A 26785-nucleotide genomic window follows, 5' to 3' on the forward strand; every position below is an offset into this window, starting at 1 on the left:
TAGCTTTGGGAAATGCAAGGTTATGGGGATAGGGTAGAGGGGTGGGCCTGGGTCGGATGCTCTTTGGAGAGTCAGTGTGGACAGAATGGGTGAATAGCCTGCTTCCATGTTGTAAGGATTTTGAGTCCTAACTTAGATTTTCCTTTTCTCCTTAGTCAAAAACTTTGAACCCCAACTAAAACAAAGCAAAATATTGTGAATGCTGGAATAAAAATAGAAAATGCTGGAGAAACTTGGCATCTGTGGGGAGAAAACCAAAGTTCACATTTTGAGTCTGATAATTTCTTCACAACTACTGAGCAAAATAGTGCAGACTGGGAATCAAATATCTGTCATGCTGAATACTACATATTTGCTGCAGTACTAACAAGTATATAGGTTTTCAACCAGTATGCTATTTAGGAAATATTTGTGTAATCATAGAAATAAACAGCACGGAAACAGACCCTTTAGTCTGACTTGTGCAAACCAACCAGATATCCCAACCCAAGCTAGTCCCACCTGCCAGCACCTGGCACAGATCCCTCCAAACCCATCCAGATGCCTTTTAAATGTTGCAATTGTACTAGCCTCCATCACTTACTCTTGCAGCTCATTCCAGACACTTACCACCCTCTACATGGAAAAAGTTGCCCCTTAGTTCTCTTTAATACCTTTTTTCCTCTTCCCCCTAAATCTGTGCCCTCCCCCTAAATGTGTGCCCTCTAGTTCTGGACTCCCCCACCCCAGGGAGAAGACTTTGTCTATTTATCCTGTCCATGTCCCACATGATTTTATAAACCTCTATAACATCACCCCTCAGCCTCTGATGCTCCAGGGAAAACAGTCCAAGCCTATTCAACCTCTCCCTATAGCTCAAATCCTCCAACCCTGGCAACATCCTTGTAAATCTTGTAAAACTTGTTGTAAATTTTGAGTTTCACAACATCCTTCCGATAGGAAGGAGACCTGAATTGCATGCCGTATTCCAACAGTGACCTAACCAATGTCCTGTACAGCTGCAACATGACCTCCCAACTCCTCCTGTACTCAATACTCTGACCAATAAAGGAAAGCATACCAAACTCCTCCTCTATCCTATCTACCACTTTCAAGGGGCTATGAACCTGCACTGCAAGGTCTCTTTGTTCAGCAACACTCCCTAGGACCTTACCATTAAGTCTATACCCAAAATGCAGCACCTCGCATTTATCTAAATTGAACTCCATCTCCCACTTCTCAGCCCATTGGCCCATCTGATCAAGATCCAGTTGTAATCTGAGGTATAGGGTGTAGATTTGCTTGCTGAGCTATAGGTTTGATATCCATGGGTATCAAACCTACAGCTCAACGAGCAAACCTACACCCTAAATCTCAACCTGAGCTACAAACCTTGCAATCTGAGGTAACTCTCTTCACTGTCCACTACACCTCCAATTTTGATGTTATCTGCAGACTTACTAGCCATACCTCCCATTTTTGCATCAAAATTATTTATATAAAATGGTGAAAAGCAGTAGACCCAGCACCAATCCTTGTGGCACTCCACTGGTCACAGGCCTCCAATCTGAAAAACAACCCTCCTCCACCACCCTCTGTCGTCTATCTTTCGAGCCAGTTCTGTATCCAAATGGCTAGTTCTTCCTGTATTCCATAAGATCTAACCTTGCTAATCAGTCTCCCATGGGGAACCTTGTTGAATGCCTTACTGAAGTCCATATAGATCACATCTACTGCTCTGCCCTCATCAATCCTCTTTGTTACTTCTTCAAAAAACTCAATCAAGTTTGTGAGACATGATTTCCCACACACAAAGCTATGTTGACTATCCCTAATCAGTCCATGCCTTTCCAAATGCATGTACGTCCTGTCCCTCAGGATTCCTTTCAACAACTTGCCCACCACCTATTGTCAGGCTCACTGGTCTATAGTTCCTTGGCTTGTGCTTACCACCTTTCTTAAATTGTGGAACCACATTAGCCAATCACCAGTCTTCTGGCACCTCACCTGTGACTATCGATAACACAAGTATCTCAGCAAGGAGCCCAGCATCACTTCCCCAGCTTCCCACAGAGGTCTAGGATACACCTGATCAGGTCCTGGGGATTTATCCACGTTTATGTGTTTCAAGGCATCCAGCACTTCCTCCACTGTAATATGGACATTTTTCAAGATGTCATCATCTATTTCCCTACATTTTATATCTTCCATACCCTTTTCCACAGTAAACACTGATGCAAAATACTCTTCAGTATCTTCCCCCATCTCCCGCAGCTCCACACAAAGGCTGTTGTATGTGAATATTTAAGTCATCTCTATCTCTGGATCCTTTTTATAAAATCATGACCAAAATTCTGCAAAATAATTACTGTGGTGAAACCGTTGTTCAGACCCAAATCGCTACAACTTAATTGACAGTAACTATGTTGTTGGTACATGTTTATACTCTTTGATCCATAAATTACTGTTGGATTTGTTTGTATCAACATGTATGCGAATGTCTTTCCTAACGTTCGAGTTGAGAATTAGACATTTTCATGAATCTTCATACTAAGTTTGGAGTTGTTATTCCTTATGCTAAGGTTTTTGAAAGCATGTTTCTTGCATTAAAATTTTCAAACTTAAAATTGTAATGTGAAAGAAAATAGAATTAATGCAGTTTTCTTGACAATGTTTGTGATTTTGCTGATGAAATGTATTAATTTTAAAAGACGACATTTCTTGCACAGGCATCTGTTCCAGAGAACACAGAAGAGTCTGGTTTGCAGATGGTATCCTGCCAAATGGAGAAGTGGCAGACACAACAACAATGACAGGAAATTCAACAGTTGGTGTAGGCAAGCAAACACCAGATGATGTGTGCCGAATGAGTCATGTCACACAAGAATCAAAAGTGGTACTGGTAAATACCAAATTAATCCCTAGTACGCAGCAAATCCAGTTATCAGTGGCAGAAACCTGTTGATTTAAAAATGGAAAAATTGTATTTTCCTCTCGTTTTCAGACAAAACATTCAAATAAGCATTTATATAACAAGATTTTACAATGTTTTAAAAATCTTCAGTTACTTTAAGTCCTTTCTCCAATTTGCAGCCTTCATCTTCTAGTGCAGGAGATAAAATACATTCTGAAGCTATAAGCCAAGTTGATGCTTTGAGGACTGATTCAGCTTCAACAAAAACTGTTTTGGCAAGCCTTGAAAAGGATATCACACCTAACCTTATTTATCGAGCAGACTATAGAGCACTGGCAACTATTGGAAAGTCTGTCACAAAAGCCATCAGTCTTGTTCCAGATAATGAGAATGATCTCCCTCCGCTTATTGTGGCAATAGAAAGTGAAGGTATTTCATGTCGATACTTCAAAGTTTTTAAGCAAATCATTTGTTGTGCTTACATAAAATGAAATGAAAATTATATGTACTTAGATTTACTTTTTTGTAAAATGAGGGCAGATTTTAAAAAAAACTTGCCTGTCACGACTCTTAAGGATCCAGATTTGCTTTACCAATAATGAAGAATCGGGTGCTGACATGGAGGTGGTTGTGGTAATCATGTGTACAGCAAGATCACACAAACTGTAATGGAGTACAATGCCAGTTAACATATTCACTGGTCTTTGATCGTGTGAGTTTGCCGTATGTGATTGAATGTCTTAGAATCAAAATATTTTTTCGAGTATTAAAATTTGTTACAAATTCCAACTTTAAGTGGTTGTTCCTGATTTGAGAAATTATCTAAATAAAACAAAAAAGTATCAGTCAGTTTGAATGTGACCAGAGCTTCATCCTCTGATATTTTGAGAAGTCTTCATTTTTGATATTCAGATAATTTTCCTGCAACCACTGCAAATTGTCAGACTCTTAAGTTGTTAATATTTTATATCACTTGTAGCTGTCATTTGACTTTTTAATAAAGCAACATTGTAGATATTATGCTAAACTTGAAGATTCATGTTGAATGTGATAAATCTAAACTTGTGTCTGCTTAGCTTAGTTGATGGAAATCATCTCTGCGTTAGAAGATTGAGAGGAAAAATTTGGGTCACAAATTAGACTGCTATATCTGAATATTGAATATTCTTCAGTGTTAGTTTGTACTTTAGTTGAGACATATGTTCTAATAGAGTTCTACTTTCTCTGGTTTTCTGATTGCTAAAGCTTGTATTCTAGAAGGATGTAATCAAGTGGGCTAAGGGTTTTCTTTCAATTTTAATTTGTTTAACTTTCTACTTGCTGAGGAGGTCCAGTGGTGGTGGAGGAGCATCCATCTCAGAACCACGCAATGCTGTTGCTGGAGGATGAAGGGTCAAATCCCTTGACGTTTGTGTTAAATGCCAATCTTCTAGTAAATGTGAAACGTGTGAACTGTAAGTATAGTATTACTTCTTCCTTTTTGACCCCATCTCTCTTCTCTGTCTGCCTGTCGGTTGCTGCCTGGCACTGTCTGGCTGGTGCTGTCTGTCTGCTTGGATCTGTTTTCTCGTGCCATCTTTTATTTCTCCATTCTCAGGTGCTTCATTGCCTGAATAATGATTGGCTAACTAATGGAAGACGAAGTGTTGGGATAAGGGTATTTTGGAATGGCAGTCTGTAGTTAGCAGAGTACCACTGGGATCAATGGTAGGTCTTCGAGTAAAAAGTGAGGTCTGCAGATGCTGGAGATCAGAGCTGAAAATGTGTTGCTGATCAAAGCACAGCAGGTTAGGCAGCATCCAAGGAACAGGAAATTCGACGTTTCGGGCCAGAGCCCTTCATCAGGATGAAGGGCTCCGGCCCGAAACATCGAATTTCCTGTTCAATGGTAGGTCTACAACTATTTTTACAACATACTACTGACTTGGATGAGAAAAGTGATTCCCTATGGCTGAGTTTGCAAATGATGCAAAATTGGGTATGAAGGCAAGTAGTGAGGATGACCAGAAGAGTGCAGAGGGATAAAGTCAGGCTAAGTGAGTGGGTAAAGGTTTGGAATATGATGTGTGAGGGATTACTTTTCAGAGGGATTTGGGAATCCTTGTGCAAAATTACAAGGTCAGTGGGGTAATACAAAAGATAAATAAAATGTTGGTCTTTATTTCAAAGGGAATGGAGAATGAAAATAAGTTTTGCTATAACTGTGCAAAGCTGAAAATGGGTTGCTGGAAAAGCACAGCCGGTCAGGCAGCATCCAAGGAACAGGAGAATCGACGTTTCGGGCATGAGCCCTTCTTCAGGAAAACATTCCTGAAGAAGGGCTCATGCCCGAAACATCAATTCTCCTGCTCCTTGGATGCTGCCTGACCGGCTGCGCTTTTCCAGCAACACATTTTCAGCTCTGATCTCTAGCATCTGCAGTCCTCACTTTCTCCTATAACTGCAAAACATTGGTTAGACCAGACTGGAGTATTGTGAAAGTATTGATCCCCTTAAATAACAAAATGTGGGATCATGTTCAAATAATGACCAAAGTTGGTAAATGGTGAAAATAGCCTCTTGATTCAGCAATCGCAGCACAAGTTCAAGGCTGCGATAGAACCCCGAAATTGGTTCTCACATGAGCCCCTTTATACACAGTTCTTGCATATCATTACTATAGCGGTTGATTTTTCATCTACAGTACACAAAGATTTGAAGGGCTTCTGTCCTGGGAGACAGGAGATGGGTCAAAGATGTGCTCACTATTGGCTGTTACTTCTGGTGGGATGTCTGTCCAGTCTGCTTGCACAATCCAGACGTGTTAGTTCTTTTGTCTTTTAAATTCATTGATTCCCTACGGTGTGGAAACTGGCCATTTGGCCCAACAAGTCCATACCGACCCTCCAAAGACTAACCCACACAGACCCATTACCCTACCATTATACTCTACATTCACCCTTGACTAAAGCACCTCACCTACAAATCCCTGAATACTATGGGCAATTTAGCATGGCCAGTTCACTGAACATGCACATCTTTGAATTATAGGAAGAAATTGGAACACCCGAGGAAACCTATGCAAACACGGGGAGAATGTCTGTGTGGAGTTTGCACAGTCTTCCAAGGCTGGAAGTGAACCTGGGTCTCTGGTGCTGTGTGGCAGCAGTGCTAACCACTGAGCCACCGTGGTGGCCTAGTAGATGTTAATGTTAGTAAAAATACTAGGCCATTTTCTCTAAATAAGTTAGAAATCATAATAAAAGAATAAAGGATATTAAACGGATTACTACAGCTGCGAGGTGAGATTTATTTACTATTAGTTGGCATGAGTTTCATTCATTCATGCAATTTCATGCAAGTGCTGTTTTGTCGGTTTCTTAAATGCATAATGGCCCATTTAAAAGATGTTTAACAGGTAACTGATTAAAATTATGTTTCGTGGAGACTTGATGGGAATGGTATTGTTCAGTATGCTGAATGCAGTAATGGTTTAAATTTGGATACTACAGAACTACGGTTCTCTAATTGAATGGATGAAATAGTTTTGCAGTAAATAATGGGTTAGTAAAGGATTATGACTGAGCAGGAACCTGGTATTAAGGAATATAGCGAGCTAGTGAGTGAGTTAAAGATTTATTTTTGTGAGATATTATATTATAGGCTATATTGATGTTTGTAGGCAGTCCAGAGTAGTTTCACCAAGTTGACCCTGGGTATGAAGGGATTGTCATATGAAGACAAGTTGAGTAATTTGGGCCTGAATTCATTGGAGTTTAGAGGAATGAGAGGTGACATTATTGAAATATATAAAACTCTTGGGGGAGGGGTGGAGTGAAGTGATTGTGGGGGATGGCACTGTTTGACGGGCTGAATGCTGAGAGGTTGAGTTCCTCTTGTGGAAGTGTCTTGGACCAAACGGCATGGTCAGACTATAAAAGGTCCTTTAGATTAGAATGGTGCTGGAAAAGCACAGCAGTTCAGACAGCATCCGAGGAACAGTAAAATCAACATATTGGGCAAAAGCCCTTTATGAGGAATACAGGCAGAGAGCCTGAAGGGGGGCTCTCTGCCTGTTTTCCTGATGAAGGGCTTTTGCCCGATATGTCGATTTTACTGTTTCTCGGGTGCTGCCTGAACTGCTGTGCTATTCCAGCACCATTCTAATCTAGACACTGGTTTCCAGCATCTGCAGTCATTGTTTTTACCTAAAATGTCCTTTAGGATAGTGATGAGAAATTCCTTTTGAATTCTTTACCCCAAAGGACTGTAGAGCTTATTAAGTGTTAAGTGCATTCAAGAGGGAGATTTTAAATCAATTGAATGTCTCCTTTGAGCATTTTATCATATTATTCTAGCACTTCTGCTGATCCTTTCAAATTGATCGAGGCGTGCTTCAACCTTCTCCCAAGATGCCTTTCCACTTTGCTTTTCTTGGCTTCTGCAATGAACAATTGCTTTTCTTGTAACTTCATTCTCCTTTCCTGTAGACACACACAAAATATTAAATACAAAATGGAGCATATGTTTTAACCAGCCTGGAATGCTATTGATTTTTCAAACACGCAAATTGTTCTGAAATGGCTGTCCTTCAATATTCCCCAAACATCTCTCCTTTATCTATCTTATCCATGGTCATGGCCACAGTTTCAATCTTGCCATTTCCTGTCGTTGCAGATGACCACTGATGAGTTAATCTCTGCCTACGCCCTGTAAATCTGACTAAATCCAGTCCGTCTTCACTCGTGCCCGTCTAATCATTTGCAAATTTGCATTACCATAATGCCAGCATTGTCCATACTTCAGTATTTTTTTAAAGGAAATCAAGATTACTTAGCACCCCTAATTATTCAGCTTCTGAATTTTTTGCAGTTTTCTTCTGTTTTGGTGTCAACGAACTTGGATAATATATGTCTATCTTACTTCAAATCATTCATTCAGTGTAACTAGCAAAATTACTAATAATCACTCGTCACTTCCTGCTACTCTAACATGGTTTTCCTTGCCTTAATTTTATCCCAGTGTTTCTGTCTGACATCTGTATTGTAGTTTAGTGAGATTGTTTACTGATGACTTTTCAACATCAGTGATTTTACTAATGTTATATTTGCAATATATTTGTGTTTAGCAGAGTGGGATGCTAATTGATTGATAACACTGTTTTCAGAAATGTTTACATTTTTCTTTCTCATCTCTGATACCTAGATGCTGCAAATAAATGCTGGTGCTTTGTATCCAATGGATTACATGGTGTTGGTCAGGCAGAAGTTGTCATTCTGTTGCTTTGTATGCCTAATGAAAATACAATTCCCAAAGACATCTTTAACTTTTTTATTGCACTTTATCAGGATGCAACTAAAGGTATGTCTGCGATGCCCCATTGATGCAATAATTAATTTTTTGATTAACTGCATAAACTAGATGTTGAAAGTTGACTGTCGTCTTCAGTCTAGACATTGGATTTTACATGTGTTATATTTGTAGCTAATTTGCAAAATGTAATTATTATTGAAATTGCATTGCAAAGTGTGGAAAAGTTAAATTGAAAAATTTAGTTCAAGGAATACAGATATTCAATTTGATATAAATGAACCAAATTTGTAGGTTAAAATATTGTGAAGAAACATTTACTTTCAATCATAGTTCATCTTCCTCCCCAACATATTTGTTTTCTTGATTTGGCCCTCTTCTGTGTTTCGTTAAATACAAATCTCGAAAGGTGGATAACTGGTTTAGCTAATCATGAATATCTGTATAATTGAGCTAAACGTTTCAATTTAGCTTTTCCACACTTTGCAATACAATTTCAATAATAACTAGCTATCCATGCTAATTTGAAAACTATCCTAGGAATATTCTAAAATTGTAAAGATAAATCCCAGATTCCTTTTCTCCCTCTAACTCCTTTCTGCTGACTCCTTAGCTCTCACATCCAACAAGAAGTTATATTAACGATTCAAACTCAAACGTCAGATAAAGTTGCCATAGTCCAAGAGGACCATAAAGCTGCCCCCTCATTGGAGAGAGGTGACGGGTGGTGCTTTAACCTGAAGGTCACCATTCATCCAGCAAGGGGCAGCTTTATAAAGATGGGACCTGCATGTTAACTTTAGGCAGTATGGAAATTGGCATCAGTCTGCATTGCAAACCATCTGAGCTAACTGGCGCCCCAAACTTAGTGCAGAAGGTATGATAAAGATGTTTTCAGATGATACACAAAATGGCTGTGAGGAGGAAGAACTTAGACAGGATGTTAATGATTCTTTTAATTAAACAGAAAAATGTAAATGGGACCAAATCCAGAAACATGAGAGAATGCATTTTGGGAGTTGCATCAAGACGGCACGGTGGGCGGCACGGTGGCACAGTGGTTAGCACTGCTGCCTCACAGCGCCTGAAGACCCGGGTTCAATTCCCGACTCAGGCGACTGACTGTGTGGAGTTTGCACGTTCTCCCCGTGTCTGCGTGGGTTTCCTCCGGGTGCTCCGGTTTCCTCCCACAGTCCAAAGATGTGCGGGTCAGGTGAATTGGCCATGCTAAATTGCCCGTAGTGTTAGGTAAGGGGTAATGTAGGGGTATGGGTGGGTTTCGCTTCGGCGGGTCGGTGTGGACTTGTTGGGCCGAAGGGCCTGTTTCCACACTGTAAGTCTAATCTAAAAAATCTAAAAGACAAGGAAATAGTTTATGTGAAGAGCATACTGGGCAGTATTCTCCCTTTTTTTTGTTTCAGTACAGCATGTGCAAACAGGAGTCAGCACAATGGTAAGTGTGGAACCCTGGAGCAGCTGTGAAGCTGTCCACCTCAGAGACAGTGTTGATATAGAGTCATGTGTTGGAATAGAGGGAGCTTGGAATGAATATCTCTGATCATTAATGGTAGCCGATAGGTTTATAAAGTCATTAAGAAGGCATATGGCATTTTTCCTTTATTAACCAAGGCAAAGATTATAAAAGCAACATAGTTATACTGCAACTGAATAGAACACTTGTTAGAGTGCTGCATGGAATTTTGAACACCTAAGGAAAGATGTCATTGCACAGGGGAGAATGTGGAGGAGACTTAGGATGACATTGTCAGGAGTTAAAAATTCAACTCTTGAGGAAAGTGTAGGTCGGGTGGGGTGCTCTGGATGGAGTAGATTCAGATGTGAGTTAGCTGGGTGTGTATAAAATTGAGATGCTTAGGTAGAGTAAATAAAGGCGATCTGTTTAATTTTGTAGGATGTGAAAACAGGGAGGATAGATTTGAAGCAATTGGTAGAAAGATTCAAGGAGCAATTAGGGTTTTTTTGATTGAGACCCACAGTCTTTTCTCTCCAAGCAGCTTTCTGCCCTGGCTTCAAACAGCATTCTCAGTTAAATTCAAATTGACACACAGTGTGATTGTGACAAAGGTAACTATTACTCCTAAAACTTCTTGAACTGTCTGTGGACTTTGACATGTTTGATCATTACCATCTTTTTCAGCTTGTGCTTCCATGAGGAGGTGGAACAGTCCTTCAACTTCAGTAATACCTTCCACTCTGATCTTAAGTTCGCCTTCCTGGACCCCTCCATCTCTGGCCAGCGACTATTTCAACCCCACTGACACCCACAGCTACCTGGATTATACTTCTTTGCACACCCCTCTTGTAAAAATGAGATCCCTTACTCCCAATTCCTCCACCTCCCAGGAGGAGCAATTCCACTCCAGGACATCCCAGATGGCCTCCTATTTCCAGAATTGCAAATTTCCTTCCTACGTGATCAACAATGCCCTCCAGTGCATCTCCTCCACCTTCCACAGCTTTGCCCTTAAACCCCACGCTTCCAACCACAACAAGGATAGAACACCTTGGTCCTCATCTTCCACCCACTAATATCCGGATAAAGCACATTATCCTCTCCATTTTTGCCACCTACCATCAGACCCCCACAACCAGAGATTATATTCCACCCCCCCTCCACGTTCCACAGAGACCATTCCCTCTGACTCCTTTGTTAGCTCCATGCCTCCCCACCAGTACATCCTCCACACCCAGCACCTTTGCTACCTTCCCTTCCCTCTATCCAAGGCTCCAAAGGGTCTTTTCACATAGATGTCTACAGCATGGAAACAGCCTTCAGTCCAACTTGTCTTTGCCAACCAAATATCCTAACCCAATCTAGTCCCACCTGCCAGCATCTGGCCCATATCCCTTCAAATCCTTCCTACTCATATACCCATCCAAATGCCTCTTAAGTGTTGCAATTGTACCAGCCTCCACCACTTCCTCTGGCAGCTCATTCAATGCATGTACCACCCTCTGCTTGAAAAAGTTGCCCCTTGGGTCTCTTTTATATCTTTCCCCTCTCACCCTAAACCTATGCCCTCTAGTTCTGGACTCCCCGATCCCAGGGAAAAGACTTTGTCTATTTATCCTATCCATGCCCCTCATAAATTTGTATACCCCTATGAGTTTACCCCTCCACCTCCGACGCTCCAGGGAAAACAGCCCAGGTCTAGTCAACCTCTCCCTATAGCACAAAACCCCCTTGGCAACAACCTTAAATCTTTTCTGAACCCTTTCAAGTTTCACAACATCTTTCCGATAGGAAGGAGACCAGAATTGCACGCAATATTCCAATAATGGTCTAACCAATGTCCTGTACAACTGCAACATAACCTCTCAATTCCTGTACTCAATACTCTGACCAATGCAGGAAAGCATATCAAACGCCGCCTTCACTATTCTATCTAGCTGCGACTCCTTTTTCAAGGAGCTATGAACCTGCACTCCAAGGTCTTTGTTCAGCAACACTCTCTAGGATCTTACCATTAAGTGTATAAGTCCTGCTAAGATTTGTTTTCCCAAAATCCAGCACCTCACATTTATCTAAATTGAACTCCATCTGTCAGTTCTCAGCCAATTGGCCCATCTGATCAAGATCCCATAGTAATCTGAGCTGAGTAATCTTTGCTGAAAACTACACCTCCAATTTTGGTGTCATATGCAAACTTACTAACTGTACCTGTTATGCTCACATTCGAAATCATTTATATAAATGACGAATAGTAGTGGACACATCACCAATCCTTGTGGCACTCCACTGGTCACAGGCCTCCAGTCTGAAAAACAACCATCCACCACCACCCTCCATGACCTTTTGAGTCAGTTTTGTATGCGAATGGCTAGTTCATCCTGTATTCCATGAGATCTAACCTTGTTAACCAGTCTCCCATGGGGAACCTTGTCAAATGCCTTACTGGAATCCACATAGATCACATCTACTGCTCTGCCCTCATCAATCCTCTTTGTTACTTCTTCAAAAAACTCAATCAAGTTTGAGACCTGATTTCCCGCGCATAAAGCTATATTGCCTATCCCTAATCAGTCCTTGGCATTCCAAATACATGTACATCCTGTCCCTCAGGATTCCTTCCAACAACTTGCCCACCACTGACGTCAGGCTCACCTGTCTATAGTTCCCTGGCTTGTCCTTACCACCCTTCTTAAACAGTGGCACCACTGTTAGCCAACCTCCAGTCTTCCAGCACCTCATCTGTGACTATTGATGTTACAAATATTTCAGTTAGAGGCCCAGCAATCACTTCCCTAGCTTCCCACAGAGTTCTGGGGTACACCTGATGAGGTCCTGGGATTTATCTACGTTTATGCGTTTCAAGACATTCAGCGTTTGCTCCTCTGTAATATGGACATTTTTCAAGATGTCACCATTTATTTCCCTTCATTCTTCATTTTCCATGTCCCTTTTCACAGTAAATACTGATGCAAAATACTTGTTTAGTATCTCCCCCATTTTCTGCAGCTCCACATAAAGGCTGCCTTGCTGATCGTTTAGTGGCCCCATTTCCTCCCTATTTACCCTTTTGTCTTTAATGTATTTGTAAAAACCATGGGGATTCTCCTTAATTCTGTTAGCCATAGCTTTCTCATGTCTCCTGATTTCCCTCTTAAGTATATTCCTACTGCCTTAAAACTCTTCTATGGATTCACTCTCTCTATCTTGTCTATACCTGGCACATGCTTCCTTTTCCTTAACCAAACCCTTAATTTCTTTAGTCATCCAGCATTCCCCATACTTACCAGCCTTTCCTTTCACCCTAACAGGAATATACTTTCTCTGGATTCTAGTTATCTATTTCTGAAGGCTTCCCAATTTCCAGCTGTCCCTTTTACCTGCGAACCTCTTTCCCCAATTAGCTTTTCAAAGTTCTTGTGTAATACTGTCAAAATTGGCCTTTCTCCAATTTAGAATTTCAACTTTTAGATCTGATCTATCCTTTTCCATCACTATTTTAAAACTAATAGAATTATGGTTGCTGGCCCCAAAGTGCTCCTCCACTGACACCTCAATTCACTTGCCCTGCCTTACTTCCCAGAGTAGGTCAAGTTTTACACCTTCTCTCATAGGTACACCCACAGACTGAATCAGAAAATTTTCTTGTGTACTCTTCTCAAAGTCCTCGCCATCTAAAACCTTAACACTATGATAGTCCTAGTCTATGTTCGGGAAGTTAAAATCCCCTACCATAATCACCCTATTATTCTTGCAGATAATTGGGATCTCCTTTCAAATTTGTTTCTCAATTTCCCTCTTAGTATTAGGGGGTCTATAATACAATCCCAATATGGTGATCATTCCTTTCTTATTTCTCAGTTGTACTCAAATAACTTTCTGGATGTATTTCCAGGAATATCCCCCATCAGCACAGCTGTAATGCTATCTCTGATCAAAAATGCCATTCCCCCTCCTCTCTTGCCTCCCTTCCTATCCTTTCTGTAGCATTTGTATTCCGGCAGAGGTTTTCCTGCACATCTATCCACCTCATCTACTGTGTCCATTGTTCTCTATGTGGTCTCTTCTACATTGGGGAGACAGAATACCAACTTGTGGTGTGTTTCAGGGAACATTTCTGGGACACGCACCCAACAACCTTGTGGCCGACCACTTCAACCCCCTCTCCCACTCCACCAAGGACGTGCAAGTCCTGGGCTGCACCCACCGCTAAATCCAAACCACCCAGTGACTCGAGGAAGAACTCACCTTCCACCTTGGGACCCTTTAATCACATGGCATCAATGTCGACTTCACTAGTTTTGAAATCTAACCCCCTGACCCCACCTCATCCCAGATCCAACCCCTCCAACTCTGCACCTGTCCACCTTCCTTCCTATCTCCTCCACTCTCCCCACGTCCTATCACAATCACCTGCATCCACCTATCGCCTTCCCAACTACCTTTCCCCCAGCCCCACTCTCACCTTCCTATTTATCTCTCGGCCTCCTTACCCCTCCACATTGCTGACGAAGAGCTAATGCCCGAAACGTCAACTCTCCTTTGATGCTACCTGACATGCTGTGCTTTTCCACCGCCACACTTTTCGACTCTGACTCTCCAGCATCTACGGTTCTCACTTTTTCTCTTCCTCCTTCAGCACCTAACCCTGTTTAATTTTGCCTAATTTTCTAATCAATCCATTCAGAAAAATTATCACACTCCTTTGAAGTAGGTGGGACTTGGATCTGTGTGTCTCAGTCCATCGAGTAGGAATACTAACACTGCACAACATGAGGACCCTAAATGATTTTCTTTTCCCCCCTCAGGAGAATCCCTTTAAGTTGTGCTTTAACCTATATTTTTCTATAATGAACTGGTTTAGAGATGTTATTACACATTTCTGGAACAGGTGGGACTTGAACCTGAGTCTCCCAATTCAGTGTTAGGGACACTACCATTGCACCATAAGAGCTCTTACTTAACCCCTGTTTCCAGTTGGTTAAAACTGCATTTTGCCTCTAAACTCGAGGCCTTCCATAACTTGTTGCCCAACTCTTAACTTACACCAGGTCACATTTTGCCATCACTGAGTTTGCTGACCAATATTGGCTTCTGTTCTAGTAATGTCTTGATTTTAAAATGCTCGGAATTGTTTTCAGATTCCTCCATCACCCTCTCCTCCCTATCTCTCTAACCTCCTCCAGCCCGTAATGCTTAAACACTTGCACTTATCTAATTTTGACCTTGAGCAATCTTAATTTAACCGTCATACGATTTGGTGACCGAACCTTTGATTATCTGAAGTCAAGCTATGGAATTCCCTTCTACACTTACTACTTTTGCTTTTAGCTTTTGAAACACTCCTTCATGACCAAGCTTTGGGTTATCAGACCTCATAGTTCATATGGTTCAGTCATGTTTTGCTTTTGTAAAGCTATAAACTGCAGAAATATTAATTGTTATAAATATTGCTTACCTTCGGTTCCTATGAACATCTCTTGCTATTTACTCTTCCTTTTTAACAAACAGGAAAACCTGTTGGAAATTTAGGAAATGTTACCTTCACCGAAAATTTTCTCGGCAGTCAACATCATGGAGGATTCCTATTCGTCACACCCACATTCCAACCATTGACAGAATTACTACTTCCAAGTAGTCCATTTTTGTTTGGAATCCTCATTCAGAAACTGGAAGTTCCTTGGGCAAAAGTGTTCCCTATTCGACTCATGCTAAGATTGGGTGCGGAATATAATGGTGAGTTTCTTTGAGGGTTTGACAGATCAGATATCAAAAGATCGTTTCCCCTTGTGGGCAAATTCAGGTTGAAAGGGCATGATCTCACTAAGGGGTCATCCAGTTAGGACAGAGAAGAGAAGGAATTTCATCACTCAAATGATCGTGAGTTTGTGGAATTCTTTACTGCCCAAGGCTGGGTCATTAAGTGTATTCTAGGCTTTGAAAGATAGATTTTTAATCAGTTAAGGAATCCAGGGTTAGCGGGAAAAGGCAGCAAAGTGGTGTTGAGAGCATTATCAGATGAGCTATGATATTATTGAATGGCAGAGCAGACTTGACTGGTTGACTGACTTTTGCTTCCATGGGGGAAAAAAAATCTCTCACTCACACTCACTCTCACTTTCGGGTGAGAACAAAGTTTCTTCTTCTTTGAACTAATTGCCTTTTATCAGTATATTTAATGTGTAATAGTTCTATCTTGTGTTGGTCATGATGTGTCTGTAAATGGTGCATTTATGACACTGATCAGGAGATTGTTTTCTTTAAGTCACCAGAGGAAAAGCATTCAAAACTACTTCAAATTTCAGATATCTGAAAGTAACGGCACAGATAATAGACCTATCTATAGTTATTTTCAATAAAGATTCTAATGTTTTTGCCACAAAGTTGTTACTAATTGGTGCATATTTCATTTATAGTTTATCCTTGTCCTTTAATGAGTGTCCGATTCCGTAAAGCACTCTTTGGCGAAACAGGTCATACCATCATGAACTTGCTGGCAGTAAGTGTTTTGCTTTCTATCCTATTTTCTGTACTTCCTCCCCACTCCCTCCCTCCCCTTTTGTACTTAACCATCTATAAAGCGAAGCAAAATATATCAGTCCTATTTTGGATTTTTGCACTCCCAGAATGCAAATTGTGCAAAATCAACTCTAATGGATGGACCCACTCGACTGTGAGGAATAACTGAAGTGAAATGCTCATATATTCGCCTTTGAAAGTAATCTCCTGGCAGATGTGAAATAAACAGCATAATTTCTACAGCATTTTAATAGATTGTAATGCAGTAATCCAGTACAACTCTTGGATGGTCACATTGCAGTGTATGCCTTAATATATTAACTTTCCAGAGCCACTCTAACATGTGGTAATGGGTAAGTTTGTGAAAAACAATTTGGAATAAAATTGAATATTCACTTTAGAAAGATAATGGCAGTTGGAAGGGGTGTGTAAAAACAAAAACCTTCTGATAAACTTTAATTGTGGTTTTTGAGGAAATAAATATATTCGGATCTTGGTTAAGAAAATGCAGTGCAGGTTGTATTGTGCATTTGCAAGACAAACAGAATACAATAGTTTTTGGTGATACTTCGATATTTTAAGGAAGTGGAGTAACCTGGGTAAGAAACTTTTCAACTGACATTTGGATCTATTGATTAGATTAGGTTCCCTACGGTGTGGAAACAGGCCCTTCGGCCCAACAAGTCCACACCGACCCTTCGAAGAGCAACCCACCCTGACCCATTCCCCTACATTCACCCCTGACTAATGCACCTAACACTACGGGCAATTTAGTATAGCCAATTCACCTAACCTGCACATCTTTGGATTGTGGGAGGAAACCAGAACACCCAGAGGAAACCCACGCAGACACTGGAAGAATATGCAAACTCCACACACGGGAATTGAACCGGAGTCCCTGGCGCTGTGAGGCAGTAGTGCTAACCACTGAGCCACTGTGCCGCCCTTGTATAGATGTTCTTAAGAGTGTTTCTATAATTAATGGTGTACTTCTCCAGGGATTAGGCAGCGTTGTATGTATTGCTTTAGAGATCATTAGGTGGATTTTATCAATATTTGTATACAGCATTACAGTTAGAAGTATGATTACTTTGAGGTCTTTAAGTAACTTCAGAGTGTTGTGTTATTAGAATGGGCTGGCAGTGGAGAAACTTAATGAACTGCACTGAGTCCTGGTAGGCTTTATTTGTGAAGTTATTAGATTAGGTTGGGAGGAACATTTATAGATGTGTTCAAAATTATGAAAGGTTTTGATGAAGGCTATTTGGCTTTGATCTGAGGCTAGGAATCACAATCAAATGTTAACATTTTTGAGGACAATTCTCATCCAGTTGTTTCGTGCCTTCAACTTGTCTCTTTTGAGCCTATCCTATTCTTTGTTTAGAATGTAGGAGGCTGGGGCAGATCTTACAGAAATGTATAAGATTGAGAGGCATGGATAGGGTGAATGCACTCTGTCATTTTCTCAGAGTTGGGGAGAGCATCAAGTTTAAGGTTAGAGAGGAAAGAATAAAAAGGAACTTGAGGGCAACACTTTTACACAGTGGGTAGCACGCATGTGGAATAGCTGCCGGCAGAAGTGGTTGAGGTGGGTGCATTAACAACATTTAAAAGGCCTTTGAACAAATACATGGATATGAAAGGTTTAGAACGATATAGTACAAGTGCAGGGAAATGGGGTTCGTGTGGGTGGACATTTTGGTTGGCATAGACCAAACCAAAGGGCCTGTTTCCGTACTGTAAGTCTCTATGACTCTCGGTGACTCTATCCTGGTGGAATAAGAATGAAACTGGCACATTGGTTGGTATAATTTTGTGACTGACAGCCGGGTTTTTCCTGATTAAACTGAAGCAGTTCCGTCAATGTGGAAAACTTAAGGTGACCTAGGGCTCACTGGTAATGTCCCTACTTCTGAGCTAGGAGGCCTGTGTTTGAGTCCCACATGCTCCAGTGATGTGTCGTAACATTTCTGGACAGGTTGATTTAAAATATCTGAATATCAACTGAGCAGACCTGTCTGCCTTATCCTGTTTTGTTGATTGACTTTACCAGTTTATTCTTTCTCTTTCAATTGAGTGACATGTGAACTTTAAAAATTAAGGCTATCATGTACTGTGGGACAAAAGTCACCCTCAGATAGAAATGTCATATTTCTGTGCTTGAGAGATATTCTGTGACTAACTTCACTGAACAAGCATTTGTAGTTATTTTACTGGTACAAAGCACGTCATTTCCCGTATCATGTTATATTGGAATTTCATCTTGTAAAATCTGGGTCATTCAGTCTAGTATCATAAGCATGGATAACTGATCAAGCAACTTGGTTTCAAGGTAATTTTGTGTTGATTATATTGCTCAGTATTTACGGTTGAAACTTTGTGCAAGCGTTTCTTAGTTGAATTTTTGTCATTAATATTTATATTTTTGTCTTTTTTTTTGCAGGATCTTCGAAGTTACCAATATACTCTGCCCACAATTGAGGAATTAGTACTACTTGTGGAGATGGGGCAAAGCACTGTTAAAATCCCTAAGCGAAGGTACAATGAGGTAAATAAGAAGAATCAAACTGAACTCTGTGTGGTGAAGACTTGTAGCAGGGAGACTTGTATCAGATGTGTGTATTGGGAATAATTTATTTCTTAGCGAGAATATTTGTTATCGACTCTTTCAAAGATTGCCTGTTCCTATTTTGCAGGTCATGAAGGTGGTGACCTCTTCCAATGAACACGTGATTACCATGGGGGCATGTTTTAGTTTGGATGCTGACTCTCACCTGGTCTGCATACAGAATGATGATAAAACTTATCAAACACAGGCAAACACTATAACTGGGAAGTCCAGGAAAGGTAGCTTGCATCTTGTTGTATTTTTATATTCGTGGAAATTGACCGAGCACTATGAAGTGCAATGTTAAGTAATTTGTTTTCCAATGTGCTGTAGTTACAGGAGCCTCTTTTGTGGTGTTTAATGGAGCCCTTAAAACAACATCAGGGTTTATCGCTAAATCCAGCATAGTGGAAGGTAAGAAAACACAGTTTGATAGAAAGCTAATGTCTAGTTCAAGATGTAAGCAATATCCAGTTAGGAAATAATTTGGATTGTTGCTTCTCTGCGGCCTTTGTCTGTTTAGTTCTTCATGTCCAATTAGAATTTGGACGGCTTAATATTAGTCTGTACCATTTATTGAGAACAATGATTTTGCTTTAAAGTGCTGGAAAAGGATATAGTTAGATTATTCTTGTAAAGAGTGAGTAGATGTGAAGGAGTGCATAACTATCTTCTATGCCCTAACTACTTGATTGATCGTGATATCTCAGAATTGTATTGGCGCAGGAGGCAGCCATTTGGCTCACTGTCTGCATTGGCTCACTGAATGTTTTGACTTTATCCAAACACCGGTCTTTTCCCCATTACCCCATGCATTATTTGTAGTTGAATTGTCATCCAATGGCCTTTTCTATACCTCAATTGAATTAGCTACCAACGCATTTCAAAACACAGCATTCCAGACCTGAACTACTCATTGTGTGAAAAAGATTTTTCTCCCCTTGTGTTTGACTCTTTTGCAAAGTACTTTCAATTTGTGCCCTCTAGTTGTTGATGCTTTCACGAGCAGGAATAATCTCTCCCATTCTACTTTATCCAGATTCCTCATAATTTTGAAATGGTTATCATATCTCCTCTCAAACTTGGCTTAAAAAATAAATTAGTGATATTAATATTAGACTTATAAAATTGCCAGAAGAAAACCAGAAAGCCTCATGATTTGGGCTTGCTTTTAAATTGAGCAGAAGGGAGCAAAAAGTTTGATCAAGAGGTAGAAAAGAATATGAAAGCTCACTTGCAGGAACTGTAGAAACTGCCTATAAAAGCTTCTATAAATATGTGAAGACAATAAGTTAGTAAAGACGAATGTAGGTCCCTCACAGTTAAAAGTGGGGAAATTTATAACGAGGAATAAAGCAATGACTGAAAAATTGAGCTCATGCTTTGGTTCTGTCTTCATACTAGAGGGCACGAATAATATCTCGGAAATGTTAGGAAAACAAAGGGCTAGTGAGAGATTGAAGGAAATCACTATTGTAAGAAAATGGTGCTGGGAACATCTGATATGGTTAAAAGCTGCCAGAAAATCACTGGAACCTGAGTATCTGCATCCCAAAGTACTTAAAGAAGTGGCCCAGGAAATATTGGTGATCATCTTCCAATATTCAGTTGACTCTAGGGCAATTCCGACAGATTGGAGGGTGACATATGTGACACCACTATTTTTTTTTAAAACAAAAGGAAGAGAAAACAACAGAGCATTACAGATTAGTTACCCTACCATCAATAGTGGGAAGAATGTTGGAGTCTAATATAAAAGGTGTGATAATGGAACATTTGGAAAGCATTAATTTGATTAGATGAAACCAGCACAGATTTGTGGAAGGCAGATGATGCATAACATGTCTACTGGAGCTTTTTGAGGATATAACTAGTAGAATAGATAAAGGGGAATCTGTAGACATAGTGTATTTGAGTTTTCAGAAGGTTTTTAATCAGGTCCCTGATAGGTGGTTAGTGGGCAAAGTTAAAGTACATGAGATGGTGGTAAAATATTAACTCTGATCAAAAATTGGTTGAGAGATGGAAAACCGTGGGAATAAATGAGCCTTTTTTCAAGTACAATGCAGTGACTATTGAGGTACCATGAGGAGTGGGCTTGGGCCCGAGCACCAGCTATGCATGTTATATATAAATGACCTGGATATGGGAACTAAATGTAACATTTCCAGGTGTGTTGTTTACACAAAATTGGGTGGGATTGAGAGTTGTGAAAAAGACACAAGGAGGCTTCAGGATGTTTAAGAAAAGTTGAGCAATTGGGCAAACACTTGATAGATTCAGCACAACTTGGTAAAATGTGACATGATGTAATTCTGTATGAAAAGGAAGAGTATTATTTAAATGATGTATGGGGAAGTGTGGATGTAACAAAAGAATCTGGGTGTCCTTGTACACAGTGAACATAGACAGGTAAAAGCAGTAAGCATTTAGACATGGTATATTGGCCTTCATTGCAAAGATTTGGAGTTCAGAAGTAGAGATGTCTTATTGCAGTTATGTTTTCGATTACCTACAATGTGGAAATAGACCCTTTGGCCCAACAAGTCCACACCGACCTGCCGAAGTGCAACCCACCCGTACCCCTACACTTACCCCTTCACCTAACACTGCGGGCAATTTAGCATGGCCAATTCACCTAAGCTGCACATCTTTGGACTGTGGGAGGAAACCGGAGCGCCCGGAGGAAACCCATGCAGACACGGGGAGAATATGCAAACTCCACACAGTCAGTCGCCTGGCCTTGATGAGATCTTACCTTGACTATTGTATGCAGGACTGTCCAGTGTGGAGAGATTGGTTCAACTGAGTCTGTATTCACTCGAGTTTAGAAGGACGAGCGGGGATCTGATGGAAACATATAAAATTCTAACAGCTGGATATACTGGATGCAAGGGAATGCTGTCTATGATTGGGAACTGTAAAATAAGATAGACAGTCTCAGGATATGGAAAATACAGACTTTTTTGGACTGAGGAGGAAAAATTTCTTCACTCAAGGGGATGAACCTATGAAATTCTCTACTGCAGAGAACTATAGAGATCAATTCATTGAAGGTTGTCAAGATTGAGCTAATTAAGGGCATGGACGAGTTAGACAGAAGGATTTGTTTCTGTGCTCTAGATCTCTTTGACAATGACTGTAAAATTTAGAAAATTTTAAAGGGAACAAAGAATATGAGGAGAAGGCAAGAATATGGCATTAAGATGGAGGATCAGCAGTAAGTCTGTTTGATGCTGGAATAGGCTGAATGGTTGACTCCTAGTTTTTCTATAATGAGACCTAGAATACCTTGATTTATTAACTACACCCCCCTGTTTCTGACCTGCCGCTTGCTAGGACTTGTGTTCATAGCCAGGTCTCTGCTGCTGCACACCCTTAAGAACTGTACCTTTTATTTCATGCTTTATCACCATGTTCTTTGTACAAAAACGTGGAGCTTTTGTGCCACTGTGATAGTGTCCCTACCTGTGAGCCAGGAGGCCAGGGTCAAGTTCCATCTGCTCTGGAGGTGTGTAATAACCTCTGTGTGAACAGGTTGGTTGGAACTTTTTTTGTAATCTCCCGCTTCTATTAAACTTTTTGTCACCTATTCACTGGCTTCACTAACTTTTTTTCAAGTTCTAAACTGACCTCCAAGGTTTACAATTCTTCCACGTTTTCTGTCGTCAGAAACTTCAAACTTGTCCCCAGTGTACCAAGACCTTCCTTTAGCTCAGATAATATCCACTAACCATTAGTCTCTGTTCCCTATCACTCAGCTTCTTTCCTGAAGCTTCTCTTCAACGCTATATAGTTAAATTGGTCTGTAATTGATGGGCTTATCCTTATAACTTTTTTTTAAACAAGCAAGTAATGTTTGCAATTTTCTTCTGGCATCTTTGCTGCATCTGGGGAAGACTGAAAGATTGTGGTCAGTACCCTTGCAATTCCCATTCTCACTCTCTTCAATATCCTTGGATGCATCCCATCTGTTTCTGGAGGCTTTCAACAATTTATCAAATACCTTTTTCCTTGTCAATTTTAAACTCTTCTAGTGACAGTGTCCTCCTCAATCACCATGGCCTGGACTCAGGTAAGATTTAGGTAAAGACAGATGCACAACATTCATTTAACACCTCTGCTAGGTCTATTGTCTCCATGTGTAAAGTTTCCTTTAGGTCCCTAATAGACCTTCTCCTCCTTTTACTGCATAGAATCATAGCATCACTACAGTGTGGAAACAGGCCCTTAGGCCCAACAGGTCCACACCAAACCTTAAAGTATCCCACCCAAACACATTCCCCATTACTCTACATTTACCCCTGACTAATGCACCTACACATCCTGAACACTATGGGCAATTTAGCATGGCCAATTCACCCAACCTGCACATCTTTGGATTGTGGTAGGAAACCCAAGCAGATACAGGGAGAATGTGCAGACTCCACACAGACAGTCGCCCAAGGCTGGAATTGAACCCGGGTTCCTGTCACTGTGAGGCAACAATGCTAAACACTGAGCCATTGTGCAATTCCATATTGTAATGCCTATAAGGAAACTTTGGAGTTTCCCTTTATGGTAACTGCCAGTTTTTTAAAAAATCATTTTCTTCTCTTTGTATTTGTTTTCCCACCTCCCTACTAAACTGAGTGTACTTGGCTTTGTTCACCAAGCTGAGTCTGGGGTTGGCAGGTTTGCTGTTTGGGCAGAAATTGGGTTTGTACTCAGTGGAGTTCAGAGAAATGAAAGGGGATGTAATAAATTCATCAAATTCTTCCAGACTGGACAGATTGGATGGAGACTGGGAGAGGGTGGTGGGGGAAAGAGAGTTAGGATCCACAGTGAGGGATCATGGTTTCATGATATGGCATAAACCTTTTTGGACTGAGATGAGGATAAATTTGTACGTGCAGAGGGTGGTGAACCTGTGGAATTCTCAACCACAGTCAGCTGTAGACGTCACTGAAGGAATATAAGAAGGAAATAGATTTGTAGAAACTGCAGGTGTCGAGAAGAGAATGGGAGTATGACTTTGAGATCACCCACAGTCATGTGAGGTTGGCTTGATGGTCCAAATGACTTCCTATTTTCTATTTTTTCTTTCTTGCTTTTACTACCTAAGACCTATTTTACATGTTTTCTTCATTAATTTAGTTTTTAAATCCTTTGTCATCAAAGAAATTGGAGATTTGTTTGACTTACCTTTTCCCTTTTGAGGTAATATGCCTTGACTGTGCCCATTCCACCGTCTCATTGAACTTAACCTGTTTTGCAGTTGCTGTTCCTCCTGCCAACTTGTGCTCCATGTGGTCCGGTTGTTTTCTTTCCTTTAGAAGTCTGCACTCTGCCAGTTGATTTTTTTTCTGACTCTGGTTTGCCCATGATCATTGTCAAGTAACATCCTAAACTTTATGATACAAGATCACTGGCCTCCATTATTCTCCCATTTCTCTTGATCGACTTGATGCACCTCATTTCCAAGAATCAGGTCTAACAGTGCCTCCTTTCTTGTTGTCCTTTATATATCATTGTAAGAAATTCTCCAAACACAGTCTAGAAACACCAGTCCCTAGAATGTTTAGAATGTTAGCCTTTCACTGATTTCATGGTTCTTTTTGCTTGTATTGTTGTTAGTTTGACCTGAATTTAGACTGATTCTTAAGCATTTTGGGAATTTGTTTGATTTAAATAACAATGAAACTGCATATTGTCATGAACAACAAACATAATCAGTGACTCAGTAGTTTAATGGCAATTAAGCTAATTTTGTTTTTATTCATAATCTATATTAATCTATATTATTTATTTATGTCCAAGGAAAGGGAACTTGTAAATGAAACCTTAGAGGAGCTGGGATTGATGAAGATGATGTGCTAGAAATTTTAGAAAACATTAATATTGATAAGTCCCCAGGGCTAGACCAGGTTTGTCCTAGGCTGCTCCGGGAAGCGAGAAAGGAGGTTGCTAAGCTGCTGGCAAGGATCTTTGCCTCCTCACTCTCCACGGGAGTCGTACTGGAGGATTGGAAGGCCATAGACTGGATGCAGAGCTGGGCTGAGAAATGGCAGATGGAGTTCAACCTGGATAAATGCGAAGTGATGCATTTTGGAAGGTTGAACTTGAATGCTGAAAATGGGATTAAAGATAGGATTCTTGGCAGTGTGGAGGAACAGAGGGATCTGGGTGTGCAAGTACATAGATCCCTCAAAGTTGCCACCCAAGTGGATATGATTGTTAAGAAAGCATATGGTATTTTGGCTTTCATTAACAGGGGTATCACGTTTAAGAGCCGCGAGGATTTGCTGCAGCTCTATAAGTCCCTGGTGAGACCACACTTGGAATATTGTGTCCGATTCTGGTCGCCTTACTATAGGAAAGATACAGAGGCTTTGGAGAGGGAGCAAAGAAGGTTTACCAGGATGCTGCCTGGACTGGAAGGCTTGCCTTATGAAGAAAGGTTGAGTCAGCTCAGACTGTTCTCTCTGGAGAGAAAGAGGAAGAGAGCAGACCTGATCGAGGTGTACAAAATAATGAGAGGAATAGATAGAGTTGATAGCCAGAGACTTTTCCCCAGGGCAGGATTGACTGGTACGAGAAGTCATAGTTTGAAGATTTTAGGAGGAAGGTATAAAGGAGACGTCAGAGTTGGGTTCTTTACGCAGAGAGTTGTGAACGCATGGAATGTGTTGCGAGCGGAGGTGGTGGAAGCGAAGTCATTGGGGACATTTTAAACGTCTGCTGGGCATGCACATAGACAGCAGTGAATTGAGGGGTGTGTAGGTTAAGTTACTATATTTTATGTTAGGAATAAGCCTTGGCACAATATCGTGGGCCTAAGGGCCTGTTCTTTGCTGTACTTTTCTATGTTCTATGTCATCATTGAAACAATCCTAAGTCATCAGTATCCATAAAGACTGATTATCTGTGAAGTTTGGGTATTGAGATGTGGGCCTGCACCATTTAAAGTCTGTTATCTTGCACTATACTGACCCAACTCTTGAGTGCGCTGCATCATTATCTAAGCCTTACCTAAAAGTGACTATTGTTTGACTCTCTGGAGTTGCAACAAAGTTTATTTTTCTCTCCATACTGTTATACGTGATGTGAATCTCTGATCTATGACTCTGGTATAGTTATTCCATTCTCTGTCTCAGCATTTCTGTTGCATGTGACTTCCAATGTTAATGTGACATCATCTTATATTATTAATGCAAGCATTCTAATTATATTTCAGATACGGTGGGTTTTAATTTTGAATCCCAGTATATTGCATTACAAGAAATTGGCAGTTTGGTTGATACTTAGAATTTTGAAATAATCTCTTGTGCTCAGACCTACTTCTGTTCTTTCTTTTATTATATCTTTCTCTTTCTCTTCCTCCTCTCTCCAAAAACTTCAATTACTATATATTTTAAGATTTTATGTAACAGAAATTATTCACTTTTTAAAAAAAGACCAAATAGATTCAGTACATCAAACATTGATTAAAAGAATCTGTAAATTTCATTTTTTTTTGTAACTTGGAAAAGTGAAAGCCCAGGGATGTTAGTTTTAATTCTGTAGTTTAGTTTAAATACGTGATTAAACAAAGAAATACTCATTAATTTTAATGCTATCACCTCCAAGCTCTTTTCCAAGCCAATCACCATCCTGACTTGGAACTATATTGTTGCTGCTTCATTGTTACTGGGTTAAAATTCACTGACATGTACATGTAATCATCAGAGATCTATATTTTATGCTTGATGTCTGGATTTCCACCTAACTTAAAATTTTCTAGGTTTTATTGTTATTTGTTCATTACTGAGTACTCCAGCAATCTTTGAAAATTTATAAATGCTCTGAAGAAGGTGATGGTGAACTGATTTCTTGAACCACTGCAGCGCTTGAGGAATAGGGACATCCATGGTGCTGCTAGAAAAGGATTTTAATCCAACAACACTGATGTAGTTCCAAGTCAGTATAGTGTGTGGATAGGGGGGGGGAGTTGGAAAAGGTAGTTTCACACACATTTGCTGCCCTT

General features: G+C 40.4%; 1 protein-coding gene across 6 annotated transcripts in view; it reads left to right on the plus strand.

Moving 5' to 3' along the window:
• The window catches only part of LOC132822920 (zinc finger FYVE domain-containing protein 16-like), a 67479-nt gene that overhangs the window by 30418 nt on the left and 10276 nt on the right, over window positions 1-26785 (plus strand). For 4 of the 6 annotated variants that reach the window (XM_060836338.1, XM_060836329.1, XM_060836372.1 and 1 more), the window contains 9 exons: window positions 2709-2881; window positions 3073-3322; window positions 4219-4347; window positions 8078-8233; window positions 15165-15389; window positions 16070-16152; window positions 18616-18720; window positions 18869-19019; window positions 19114-19194. In XM_060836338.1, coding sequence (XP_060692321.1) covers window positions 2709-2881; window positions 3073-3322; window positions 4219-4347; window positions 8078-8233; window positions 15165-15389; window positions 16070-16152; window positions 18616-18720; window positions 18869-19019; window positions 19114-19194 — 1353 coding nt within the window. The remainder of the gene's footprint in view (window positions 1-2708; window positions 2882-3072; window positions 3323-4218; window positions 4348-8077; window positions 8234-15164; window positions 15390-16069; window positions 16153-18615; window positions 18721-18868; window positions 19020-19113; window positions 19195-26785) is intronic. The other 2 variants (XM_060836356.1, XM_060836365.1) reach the window with 2 other exon arrangements.

The sequence above is a fragment of the Hemiscyllium ocellatum genome, chromosome 2 (assembly GCF_020745735.1).
Source record: "Hemiscyllium ocellatum isolate sHemOce1 chromosome 2, sHemOce1.pat.X.cur, whole genome shotgun sequence".
Lineage (NCBI taxonomy): Eukaryota > Metazoa > Chordata > Chondrichthyes > Orectolobiformes > Hemiscylliidae > Hemiscyllium > Hemiscyllium ocellatum.